Source organism: Phanerochaete carnosa (genome assembly GCF_000300595.1).
Source record: "Phanerochaete carnosa HHB-10118-sp unplaced genomic scaffold PHACAscaffold_4, whole genome shotgun sequence".
Classification (NCBI taxonomy): Eukaryota; Fungi; Basidiomycota; class Agaricomycetes; order Polyporales; family Phanerochaetaceae; genus Phanerochaete; species Phanerochaete carnosa.
Genome location: NW_006767631.1, coordinates 347,186 through 360,701, shown reverse-complemented (window position 1 = coordinate 360,701; position 13,516 = coordinate 347,186). Strand labels below are relative to the sequence as shown.

At 48.9% G+C, this 13,516-nt stretch overlaps 2 protein-coding genes across 2 annotated transcripts; both read right to left on the bottom strand.

Annotated features, from left to right (window-relative positions):
* On the bottom strand, positions 1–922 carry PHACADRAFT_76104 (uncharacterized protein; the record flags this gene model as incomplete). Its single annotated transcript, XM_007394117.1, has 2 exons — positions 1–213; positions 272–922. Coding segments are annotated over 2 exons (864 nt in total), but the record flags the coding sequence as incomplete, so codon positions are not given.
* Positions 923–10,335: 9,413 nt separating this feature from the next.
* On the bottom strand, positions 10,336–11,627 carry PHACADRAFT_253393 (uncharacterized protein). Its single transcript, XM_007394116.1, has 4 exons — positions 11,557–11,627; positions 11,366–11,491; positions 10,806–11,306; positions 10,336–10,732 (listed from the first exon to the last, which is right to left on the bottom strand). The coding sequence occupies exons 1-4, from the start codon at positions 11,593–11,595 to the stop codon at positions 10,682–10,684; spliced, it is 717 nt and encodes a 238-aa protein (XP_007394178.1). The 5' UTR covers positions 11,596–11,627; the 3' UTR covers positions 10,336–10,681.
* Between the last annotated feature and the right edge of the window lie 1,889 nt (positions 11,628–13,516).

Sequence of the window (13,516 nt, the reverse complement as noted above, 5' to 3'; positions counted from 1 at the left end):
ATTTCTTCCTCCTTGGTAGGATCCTCTCTCTCCTGCTTGCTGAGGTTGTCTGCATTCTCTGGCAATGTGCCCAAATTTTCTGCAATTGTAGCACTTAATTTTGCTTTGTCCAGTATCAAGGGCGTCGACGTCCATGGTGTTGGGGTCGCAGGTGTAGGGTGCAGGAGTGTTCATTGCAGTTCCAGAATTGGTAGGAAGATGTGTTTGCCTGTTCTTGATATGCCTGAGAATTCCGAGCCTATTATCTAGCTCGAGGGCTTGCTGTTGCCACTGAGAATGTGGCATTAATTGGCATGTGGGCAATCAGTTGGCGCGCAAGGGACTCCTTCAATCCGCGAAGATATTGCTGGAGGAGGTTTCTGTCAGCATCTGGGTTGACTATCTCTGCTTCTGCAATCAATGTGTTGAAGTGCACATTGTACTCATTGACTGTTTCATGGTCTTTCTGAACAATCTGATGGAGTTTGACCATAGCTCGGGATTTTGGGTTGGTTGTCTTGTAGGCTTCCAAGAAGTCCTGGCGATGTGTAGCCCAGGTGGGCCATCTTTGAAGAAGATATAATTTCTCCTTGACCGTCGCCCATTTCTGGGGTTGTTTCTTTCCCAAATCTTTCATGAGGGAATTGGCGAAGCGAATCTTTGCTTGGTCGGTTGGGAACCATGAGGCTTTGGAGAGGAAATACATTTCGCATTGATGGATGAAGTTTTGAGCTTTCTCGATATCTCTGGAGAATTCAGCTGGTTTGCTTATTTCTTCCTGGGGGAGGGCGTTGCGCAGAGTGGCGGCGAATGCTGCTAGCAGCTGAGAGTCAATGGAGTTTGGTCCTAGAGCTGCGGGAATTGGTCCTCCTCCACCTTCTAGTGGACCTCCTCCGCCTCCACTCCCTGGTTGTCTGGGAATTCCTCCTGGAGGTCTTTGACCTCCGACATGGCCAGCTGCAGCCCATACTGGTGCTGGTGGTGGCAGGTTATGGACATATTGTAATGCCTGGTGCAGTTTGGCTATGGTGGCTTGTCCTTGAAAGTGTGTACGTTGGAGGAGTTCTTCTAACAACTCCTCATTGGTGAAGGTCATTGTCTGTGTTGCCATGTTATCTTTTGGTAATTCTGGTTGTTGCTTGGTGTCCTGTGGCTCATGATCAGTGTCTGAGAGGGCTTCAAAGATATCTGTAAAATTGTCTCCAAGGTCTCCTTCTTGTCGGGCTTTGATGCGCTCTGCTGGTTGGTCTCTGGTAATCTCAATAAGTCGATCAGGGATACCTCCCAACCCCCCATCACCAGAACTACGAGTCAGTGAAGTGCTAAACTTACGCCAGAAAGGTGCCGGAATCGAACACACAGACACCACACCAGCCAATGACGGTGTCGTAAAGAAAAGGTTAGGATAAGAAAAGTAAGTAAAATAAAAATGAGGTTTGGTATAAAGAAGATTCTAGAAGAAATCTTAGAAGGTTACTTTTTAATAAAAGAGAATGGAGTTTGGTCTGTTCTAAACTAAAAGCAAGAAGGGTATAGTATGGAATACTTAGATTTGATTTTCCCAATCTTTTCTTTCCAGGATTCACTGGGTTAGCCTTTCAACCAAGCTATCCTGGTGTTCGTGGGGGACTAATTCAAAGACCACCTACTAATCTGCTTAAGTACTCTAAAGCCTCACTTGCCTGTTTACAAGGGACTTTTTAAGAAATCTTAGAAGATGGGCTGTAAGGAGGTTTGGTTAGTAGCTTAAAGACTAGCTACTTGGGTTAGTAGAATAGGGTTTTTAGATAAGTAAGTTAAGAGGGTAACAAAGACAAGTTAATGTCTTCGTTAACTTAATAAGCTTCGGCTAGTAAGGACAATTTAATGTCCTTAGAGGATTTGTATAACTTGAAGCAGTCTAAAGCTTCCAATTTAGAGTTGAAGATCAAGAATAGAATTAATCTCTTTACTGCTAGTCTAATTACTGTAAGCTCTACAGGAGACGTACCACAGTCTCAAATAATGACGCCACTAGCTCTCGCAGTCTAGGGTTAGTCAAATAGTGAACTTGTGTACTATACCAAGGACGTTTCCCTTCAGGTTATTTGAAAGCCAGAGGCTCTACTGTGTTTAAGGAATTTCCTAGGGTTTAAAGAAAGGAGTCTATTCTCTAAGAGCTAAAGAGCTCAGGGGATTAACTGCAGGTTTGCTGCTAGCTAAATCCTTGAGAGTGTGTGTAGTGCTTGGTGGGTTGGTGTGTTCGTCTCCTTTTTGCTCTCAGAGAACCTCTCCTATTTATACCTTTCAGCCTGTTGTTCCTTAGCCAATAGCAAAACTGGCTCTTCTATTCTACTGTAATTACTAAGCTACTTCTACTTTTATTAATAAGCATTTTGTCTGTATTAGTCAGCCTTCTGTCTGTTTTACTAATGTATTGATAAGCTATTACTAATGTTTGTTAGAGTATTACTATATTTTGGTAATTCATAGTTGTTGAGCATAGACCTTTACTAAGCATAGTTTCTAGATTACTAAGAAGCTGAGTCATATTATTAGTCATTGATACACTTTTAGTAAGCTTGAGTGTTTATGCTTACTTTGCAGCTCTGAGTAAGTGGTTTCTTTTTGATTTGAATACCTATTATTTCTTTAGTTTTCCTATACTTATAGTTATGGTGCATGACAACAGGACTACCATTTCCAAACACGAGACAACAAGTGGCACAGGTGCAGGAAAGTCATTTGCATACACAGAGACAACGAATCAAACACCAAAGCAATTGAGGAATGGACCATGTACGTCTGGTCACTAGTGAAGGGAGCTTCAGTCTAATGTAAGAGTCGGAGTGCGTAGAACATGAACTTTGAGCAAAGTCGGGAAATAATATAGAAAGAGACTAATAATACATAAGGCTGAAGCTAAAGTACACAACATTTCTGGAGGGTATTTATACTAACTTAACTACTGCAGGATCAGCAGAGAAGGGACAATGTATATACGAGAATGTCCAGGAAATGGAAGTGGACCAGAAATGGACCGGAAATGGAATAGTCCGGAAAAGGGTGGAACCTTCGAGTAGGCGCTTACTGTCCAGTAATAGGGAGTAAAGAAAAACATATACAGAGAGACGGACCGATTGTAACACTAGGGCATGTTTGCACGAGATGCCGGCCATGCATTTCTATAAATTACATCTACACCAGAGTAGTAGGCAATGATGCACTGTACTATTCTTGAGCTCTCAAAAGATATGTTCACGCTCACTTATTTTGCGAGGCTTCCAAAGGTGCATAGAGTGCAAGGGATAGGCTTAAGTTTGCTGCGAGCTCGTCTAGGATAGACACTGCGCTGACACTGCTGCTGCATGGGCACCACATGAGCAGGGTGGGAACGGTGTTCATAACATTCATCTCGATCACGCTCACGCCTGGTCTAGTCTAGTCTGGTCGTGAAAAAGAAAGAGGGCTCAAAACAGCGAAAAAGACTCAGGGTGCTAAAGCGCTTGCTTTGTGGCGCCGGTCGCAGCCGGGAAGTCCCGCGATTTCCCCGGTCAAATAATCACCCGCTGATGGAATCCTCGTCATGAAACTCGATGTCAACGGCTGGCCCAAATGCTTTCCTCCAGGACTTTAGCATCCCGTGCGTGCAATTCAATGCCTCATCTGGTGTAGTCCGACATTGGGAGGGCAGTTCTCAGCACCCGGCCCGTGTGCAATCATTCGTAAACGTCTAAATAAAGCCCCAATCTCAGACACCAACATCGTTACGGAAGGCCCACAGATAAGGCATTCAGGCACAGCGGCATCGTTACGCCCTGGCATAATTAAGCAGTTGGTAGATATTTCGGCATATGATTTTTCTAGGGTTTCGTATGGTTTGTCCGCAAGTTTCACCTGCACAGCCCCTTCACTGATGATAGGATTCAGGAGATGCCTCTTCCATTGATTTCGCGCACAAGAATTCCGAGGAGATACATCATGGTCCCGCAGCGTCGAAAACTTTCTCCTGCGATGGCATCTGATGCGCATTCGGAGTCCCTGTACACGGTCATAACATTGATCACCGTTTATATCTACATCGGATGGCTATACTGGAAACTTCCTGCTGTGCCGCCTCGACATCAAGATAGAAGTTTGTCCAGTGTAAATTACGGCGGATTCGGCTTCATCATGATGCCTAGCAGCGCCCTTCCTGTCCTTCTCTCGGGGGTATCACGACGCATTTCATATTTGATGAAGTTGCTGATGCTACGCATAGCCAGCCCCATGTCTCTGCAGTGTAAGTGCCGTTACCTTTGGCATGGTCATCAATCTGACTTAGACGTTTGTGGAGCGGCGCAGGGCCACCGGCAGTCCCATTCGGATTTACGCAAACAAAAATTAATTAGTTTCCTCAGCTCCTCGAAGATCTACTCAACTGGGGCATGTACGACTTGCTTCAAGCTTGTGTCTAAATTTGTACGCACCCTGCCCTCGTCTCTCGTTCACTTACTCGCACCGTTACCAGCGTTTACTATCTCGATTTCCCACAAGATGGATGCCGAACCAACGATCTCGTGTACGGCATTCATGCGCTTGAGTCGACACAGACAATTTTAGTCACGTATGGTGCGTTATGCTGTACACTACGAGGATTTCAATGCAATCAGCGCAGCCAAATTGTACTGGTTTCCTTTGCCAGTTCTGAGCGGTGTCAGTACGTCAGTGGTGCTGAAGGCTCATGCGATGATGCTTATCACTTCCGACTTTGTAAGCTATGCCGTACAGTGCTATCACGCACATGGCATCGATATCCTATCGCACTCTAGGTCGCTTGCTATATCGAGATTGCTCGTTCATTGATTTCTTGAGCATCGGAAAGAAGCGAGGAAACGCTGATGGTTAGCCGCACTCGCCAGAGTCACGATCACGAGATCTATCAATCTCATTGTTCAGGCCGGCATCCTCACCCTCCATCCCTTCCCCGCTTGTTCGCTCACACCCAATGATGCACAGCATTTGTCACGACACTCGACCTCACGCTCTTGGCGGCGTACTACGCCTGTGTCGCGCTGAGGATCACGAAGCCCTACTCGACCACGCTCCCTGTGAGCCTCAACAGCCGCATGCTCATGGCGGGCGGACGCATGGGCAGCTTGCGCACTACAGACGTCACCGAGTACGGCCGGGCAAACGCCAGCCTGACAAGGTGGAGGAGGCGAGAGCGGCTGAGACCGAGATATGGCGGCTCTTTCCCGTGAATTAACTTCGGAAACTGCTATTCTACGTTCCCTTCCATGAGGTCGTCACTTAAAGTCTAGACGGCGGTAACCGCAACCAAACGAGTGGACAAACTGTGATGCTACGGCAATGGCTGGCATGGTTCCAAGATGGGTACATAGTATCTCAACTGAGCCGCGGTTCGAGAAAGTGCTCATTCGCCGTCGTGGGTATTCCTGGATCCAGTGCGAGGACATGCTATACCTGTGCTATCTATATCACGGAGTAGGACTGATCTTCACGGCCTTGCACAAGCGGGCAAGTGAGCACCAGGTACAGGTCTTGCTTAAGATAGAGTATCGCATCTGATGATTCTCTGCCACCAGCGACGATCAGTAGATTTGTGCAAGCTATGCCCCTGCTACGAACTGCGGTGCGGTGCAGCAGAATGTATAACGTGCAGTTCGTGTCGCTTACATTATGCCGTATTTCTCCGCACCATTGGCACCTTCTCACCACAAGCGACATGACACAATCGAGCGACAGCCTGGACCAAGAGGTTCAAACATTGTACGAGCTTTGCCTTCTTGGAATGTGCTTGCCCTCACGCTGATGGCTTCTGCCTGCGTTTAGATTGATACAGAAATATGTTGAATGCGCAGTAATGAGTATGTGGCGGGGTCGCCCAGCTCCGTCATAAGTGGATTCACTGATCTTCTCTTTAGGCCTCGTCATATACGAGTTTGTTATAACGCTTGATCAAGAAGTGGCCGTGATCTGGAGAAGAAAATTTACGGCCACCTCACTGCTCTTGCTAAGCACTCGGTGGCTCATGTTGCTCAACCCTATTTTGTTGATTATACCTGTAGGACAAGCTGGGTGTAAGCTCCTCATGCTGCTCGGGAATAGGCAGATCATGATGCTACCCTCTAGATGTGCATTCTACTCTCTCTCACAATCTTCCCTGACAAGTTGCTGCTCCCGTCACAAGTTGCAGACTGACCTACGTTTTGGGTGCACTTGCGTACTTCGCGGCCACTGCCGTGACGTCACGTGAGCTTATTTGTCCTTAGATTATAATCGCCGGACTGATCTTGAGCTATTTGTAGTGTTCTCCGCTCTTCGTATATACGCACTCTGGCAAGCATCGAAGATGAAGTATGTCTATCTTGCCATTATACTTATACTTGGGGCGGTGGTCCCAATCGGAACAAATATCGTGCGCCGTACTCTAGTATGTCATGCCCTTGTCTGTACTGAACTTCATTTAGTTCAAATGGATACATAACACGACTAGAAGCGACATCATCAAATCTTCTGGCACCGTGTGCATAAGCATTTCGAGTATCTCGTTGAAGCTTACCAAAGAGTGCGTAGTGATTAGCAGCTTGCCAACTCCACTTCATTTGAGTCGTGTGCTAACTGCCAGTGCTTATCTTAGGTGTACGTTCGCTGCGCTCAATTTCGCGCACTTAAAAGTCTTGACATATATGCACGCAGTGCTCTTTCTGACGAGAAGCAGCGCAATTACTGTTGACACAGTTGTTCTTGTGCTCACTTGGACCAAGTCATTCAAACATCTCCAAGGGATAGGACTGCCCAAGCTTGGATCACCCATTTTGGTTGTGCTAATTCGAGATGGTATGCATACCAATCTTCCTCGCTTATATTTGAATATGTGACTCACGAAATGCCGGCCTATAGGCACGCTTTATTTTAGGTACGCTAAAAGGAGTTTCGAGACCAGCGTCGCAATCTTGATAACTGCACGATCTCTTAGTGCCCTTCTTGCAGTGAATATTCTGCTGCTCTTAACTTACTCGAATGACGTCTCTCCAGTGAGTGGCCATTTGCGCCTATCAGTGAGTTCTTAGGGTCCTTATATCTCGCCTACAGATCATTTATGCAGAAAGCTTTCTCCAATCAATGGTAACCAACCCACAATACTTGAGACGAGAATGTCTGCTGACCGGCAGCACCATCATCAACAGCCCCTTTTGCTTGTGCAACGCTTCATGCTTAATCTCCGCCAGCTCAGCGCCACTAGTGAAAGCTCGGGTGTATGTCTTTCCTCCCACTCCGCATTAAGTCTCCAAATATCCTCCGATTTTCTAGGGAATATTGGGGAACCTCTGGACCACGGCCAATCGGAGCGGATGCGAGACGATTGTGAAGATAGCCACTCGGATACAGCAGAGGAGCCAGAGTATTATCAGCCCTGTTAGGGCCTCATGTTGCAGGCATGCACATTTTCTATGCGCCGTCATGACTCAGACAGAGCTTATGTTGCACCGGTATCGCACTGCGTTGAACACGCAAGGGAGCGAGACACGCCTGCTCCCTCAAGTGGCACAGCACACTGCGAGGTATCTAGGGACTGGCGGTAGGCGGTATCTCGTCGTGTTCCAGAACAGCTTTTGAGGCAAGTTGAGCAATCACTGCCGCGGTATATACAGTATATGGATACTCTGACTCTTAGACTACCCCTGAACTTGCTATGGCATTGCTTATGTCCCCCCTCCCATCCTAATCTTGCGTCTTTCACTTTTCACTTCTTTCAAAAATTATAATAGCTATCTATCTCTAGGAATAGTACGTCGATGTTGCATCATACAGCGTGTCATATCTCGATAGTGGTACGGTGGCGTAACGATACCTTAAAGTCAAACGGAGTTAGTCAGTAGTATAAACTAGAACGACGATGGCTATTGCGGCCCGCAAACCCATAGGGCCCCACAGTGGCAAGAAGGAATGCCGTCGCCACGTATCAGTAATGATTGCGACCTAGGTTTCCCCGGCTCGATGCAGCAGCACGGCACGATTGAGAGTGAACGGAGAACGTGGACCTTGAAGGTAACCAATGAGCCCTCTACTCCAAAGAGATATAGGATAAGACGTACTTTGATGTGCTCCATCGCAGATATTAGAACACTCTCATCGACAAACAACGTCTTTGATGGAGATACTGGTGCTCTCATACGGTTGCCAAACGACGAGTGCGCGCACTGCTACGGTTAGCAACAAGCTCGAACTCCTGTTAGCAAACTTAGTGACCTAGCTGCAAGCAATCATGGTGAGCTCCTAGAACGCCGGGCTACACCAGCTCTAGCTCTGCGCAACATTGAAGTTGTAGCCCTGGGACTCTTCAGCATTTTCGTCGGCATGATGGACTTACGCGATATGTAAACACTACCAGAGATCGCAGCGCTTGTCTCTCAGCCTGTGCAATAATTTGTTTATACATGCTACCAAGAATATCGATTAGTGGTAGCAGTCAGCAGCCATGGCACAGAATGCGCTTGCTCGATGAAGCATGGAAGGACGAGTTGCTCATGGTGCTGAATATCCACTAGTCAGAGGCACGCTTTCTGCTACGGTCTTCGATGTCGCACCTGCAGACGCAACCTGCACTCCGGGTATAATACCACTGTTTTAGCCGCGCTGGAATTTGTCGCCTCTGCAAGCTGGCTCCACCTTGCGAGCAAGATATTAGTATTTCAAGGCAGACAAAAGCGATTAAAGAGTGGCCTCAGCGTCAGAGCTATCCTTCAGTGCCGATTTAACAGGAGGGGTGCGGGAATCTGATAGTTTCATCATCGAATTTGCTGTCGTCCGCGAGCTGCAGGGCCAAACGGACTGAGGACAGATGGTGGGGTCTGGCCAGAACATGTACAGAAGTACAGAACTGATGATGGGTTTTGGAGAGACAGGGGCGACATTGAATAGTAACAAGTACTTGTTTCACTATATACGCGCAGTTAACAAAAGGATTAAGTGGGCTTTCAAGATGCCAAGCGGACGGAGAGTCTTACTGCCAGAAGTACCATGAGATGTAGTTCATCCTCATCCTCGCCGTCTACCTACAATGCTCACGAACGACTGGGTAATAACTGAGGCACGTACTGGTGCTGCGCACCAGCTCCAACGTCCACTATCGGACCGTCGAGTAGGTCATCTGCAGTTTTGTGTCGAGATTGCAGAAGGTCCTCCCACCTCTAACATCAAGACAGGGACTGGCTATGGTTGATCCTGAGGATTTACAAGTTAGATAGGCTGAGGAGCGTGACAATGGTGGACGTTCCGAGGAAGCCGAGAGTCCTGGTGGTGGCGGCAAAGAAGAAAAAGATAGCGCGCTTCGTACCAGCTTGACAGCAACTTGAACTCGCATCTCGTCCTAACTACACGCGATGATCTCTGCTTGAGTACCACTCCAGTTTTCGCAGCTGCTCCGACTTGAAGCTTTCTGGTACTATATCGATTGCAAGCATCCCGGGATACAGCAACGTCGAAAATCATTTCGCACTGGTACCTTCCTAAAGCCGGCGCGGTTTGAGACCGTCGTTGACCATCTGGATTCGGGAGTATCCGCCACCTCTCTCTCCGCTCTACTTCTGGCACGCTGCAGACTATACTAGGCCATAGACGTGTCTTGTTGTCGTTCATCTAGGCTACGTCCGTTTCTGCCGACTGGAACCTGCTGGACACGAGCTTCTTGCTGTCTCCAGCCAACCTGCACGCGTTATGGGCCCTATTCAAGCAAGATATAACGATAACAGCTACAGTATGGTAGCTGTGCGGGATATTGGGTGGTCAAAGACTTAGTACTCAAGGTGCACCCGGGACTCGTCGTGTCCGAGGGGCCGTCTAACCTTGCCCGGTGGCTATATAGCGTGCCCGAAGCGAAGATGAAGACTATTCTCAAAGCCATCTAGCTATACTGTGAGTGCTTGTCATGGAGGTCGAGGAGGTCGATATTCGCTGTCTAGGCGCATCCGCTGACTAGACAGACTGCATGTACTCGGGCTCCCAAGACTGGTATCAGCTGTACGAAGTGGCATCGAAAACTTGAGAACCACCGCCGTACTCATTGACAGTACGACTCTTATACTGTCATTATTCCGGCTCCTGCTCCCATTCACTGCAGCCTAGAGCGTCCGACGGCAGATACTGGCCCATCCAGAGCGTGAATCACCAAAGGCTTGTTTGCTCGGTATTCACAGACTTTCTGGGCGGTTTAAACGTCGCTTCGCACCAATACCTCTCTTCTCCTCGCGTTCTAGACGTTTCCCAGTGCTCTGACGATCTCGCGTTCAAGGTTACCTTGCAGACTCGGCTGCCAGAACTCGTACGGGCAATTTACGACCACGGCTATCGCCGTCCTCGCACATTCGGGCCTGAGATTCTCAATGTTTGGGGGTCACTCGACTTCTACATTCGTCGGAGAACTCGGGAGCTTCCGGAAGCTGTATATGGCGGCCATCCCAAATACCTTGCCAAGTCATTTATCCATTCATCTCGGCTCCGTGAAAGGCGCAGAAATTGCGTGGACGGTAGAAACAGACCTACTAGAGATTGCTAGGTAACCATTCTCCGTGTGCTTACACGAGGATTGTTAGTTTTTACTAACCGTATATGCATTTTGCGCGAATCCATACAAATTTCCTCTCTTGTGACCTATCCTATCTATGCTTCACATACTAACGATGGTAACGAATTTTGCGGCTTCATGACAGAAGCCGCTTCACTTGCGCTGAAAACGTGCGTTGGTCTTCCCAGTGGTAATTTGCGCGTCCTATTTAGATAGAAAGCAATTCAGCCATGAGGCGTTGAGGTTCGGGCTTACGACCAAACTAAATGTGCCGCACCTTGTTCCAAACAGCCTTGAAGCCTGGCTGAGCCTGGAGATCGTCGATGTACGTGCTGAAGCGAGCGAACCTCTCGCCGCGCAGGACCTCGAGAGTATTCCTGCCATCGCCGACGGGATAAACGCCTAAGTCGTTCTCGAGCAGCGTAACGACGGTTGACAAAAGCGGCGCTACTGTCATGTCGGCGATGCTCCACTTCTCACCGGTAGCAAAGCCCGTGGCGGGGAGGAGCTTCTGAAGCGCGTCAAATACGTCGAGGAGCTTGGTGGCAGGCTCGTTCATCCAGAAGTACGCTTTGAAGGCGTCGAAGGCCTGGGCGTCGAAGACGGCGATGAAAAGGCGGGCTTTCGCGCGGAGGACAGGATCCTGCGGCAGAAGACCGGAGTCTGGGAAGAGGTCGGCAAGGAACTCAAGGATGACACGAGATTCCCTGAGCTTGGCGGACTCCGGAGAGGGCTGCTCCGGGCTAACCTTGGGGCCGCCATAGGTGAGAGCAGGAACCTGAACGATTATATCTCATTTCACGATCATAGTAGGAGGGAAACGAATGGGTGACTAACCTTACCGACCGGGTTGACCTCGTTAACAAAAAAAGCGGGCTTGTCTTTCAAGTCGACATGGTACGAGGTGTACTCTGCCTTTGCTTCTTCGAGGGCGATGTGTACACTCTGGCAGTAGGGAGAGAGCTACGCATGGCTACGTGTCAGATACTTTTTGAAGTAGATGGACCAGTCTCCGGAGACAGACGTACGGCGTGAGTGTAGAACGTAATTTGTTTGGCTTGAGCCATGGGGTGCTTTACTGCGTGTGGGCGGTGACAGGTGGGTACAGGATCGTCGTGTTGCGCTATCGTCAAGCACTGCCTTTATACAGTAGAATCACGATACATAGTCCGCGCAGCAGCGCATCACGGCAAATCGACGTTGCTGGGGCCATTGAATTGGTGAGTCAATGAGAAGACGTTCTTTGACGCGGACGGCTAATCACGCCTTCCAGATGACTAGCACCTGCGTGGTCGTCGGAATTTGTGCGTGGTACAAGGACGCCCTCATTGCCGTTGCGCAGAGTTCGGCCTATGCATCTGTATTGCGCCGACAGACAACCGGAGCTGGGACTCCCAGCTTTGGTATTCTTGGCACTAGACACGCCGTCTTCAGGTAAGCATTTATGATGACCAGGTCATCTGTGCTGGCAAATATCGGAGAACCAGCTTGAGACCAGGCTTGAAATATCTCGAGGGGACATAGTCGTGCTATGCAGCGAGTTGCGCCGGCCGCCGCGTGGGCCGAATGGGCGCCGCGGCGAGCGGGCATCGGCCTTTGATCCCGATCAGTGATGAACGCGCCTCCGTAGGTGCACCGCCGCGCCAGCTCCCAGAATCAACGCTGTCATCATTCGCCGCCAACCAGCTCGTAGAGCGATACAAGCCTGATAACAGAGTTCTCATGGCTTCCGAGATAAAAAGGGCTGCTAGGGACTCCACATTGTTCAAAGCAATCGCACGAGATGGCCACCAGGCGCGAGAAGAACCCAGCGCAGAGCGACGTGATTAGAAACCTTTGTGCCTTTTCACAGCGCTTCAAGGGTAGCCACAGCTGCTCTCGCTGCGAGAGAGCGTCGATAGATGGCTCGGGTCTCGTATTTGGCGCTTCTAGAAGCTGAAAGACGGTTGGGCCATGACAACGCGAATTCATCGCTCACGCACCTCCCGGAGGCACACGCCCTACTACCGCAAACATTACCCGGATGAGAACTGAGCACACTCGAGGTGCATGGTGATGCTTGTATGGAGTCGCCGAAACCGCTTCAGCGGGAACTTCCGACGGGCGAACGCTATGTGACGGTTCACGGGCAGCTCAGGTTCGCGGGTAGGCAAGATACGGCCGCCAATGCATAGTCGTACTGAGACGTGATGGTATTGGAGGCCCTACAGGCAACGTTCGGCGGCCGCCCGTGGTGCGAGTCCCTTCCCGCGTCGTACCTCGGGGACCTCGGCGAGGAGCAGACGCATGTATGTGCACCATTCATTAGGCACAGCCTGTACTTTAAGCCCATCAGTCAGAATGTAGTGAGCCGGTTTCGTAGAGAATTTGCGGTGTTAACGGGCAATGCCGTCAACGAGCGAACAAATTGGGTGAGTGAGCATGAGAACACAATGCGGTCTACGGCGACGGAGCCGATTCAGTTCGGCGGCCCAGACACGGGAACTTATTAAGTTACACCGGACTAGCCACCCAGAAGCGCCCAAGAGCGGCTAAGACACGCTGAAGAATTTCCGAAAAGCCCAAAAAATGGCACAAGCGAGAATCGAACCCACAGCCCTAAAGTAACCGCAGCGCGCTATACCACTAAGGCATGAGACCTTGCAAATATAAGCTTGGATTTGTCCTATAATACCACTTTTCTACCTCAAAGTCTTAGCTGTAATATTGTAGCCAATTATCAGGTATTAAAGCATTGGAATGTAATTGTACAAAGGTATATTCTAATGGCATGGCTAAGACATTGATGTGGCTAAGACACCAGTGTGGCTAAGACATTGAGTCATTAAATATTTGCTATTGATTCTGCTTATTGTACAAATGTATATCCTGATGGTGTGGCTAAGACACTGACATGGCTAAGACACTAGTGTGGCTAAAACACCAGAGCAGATGAACTATACTCAAGTGGAATCAATAGCAAATATTTAATGTTCCAATGTCTTAGCC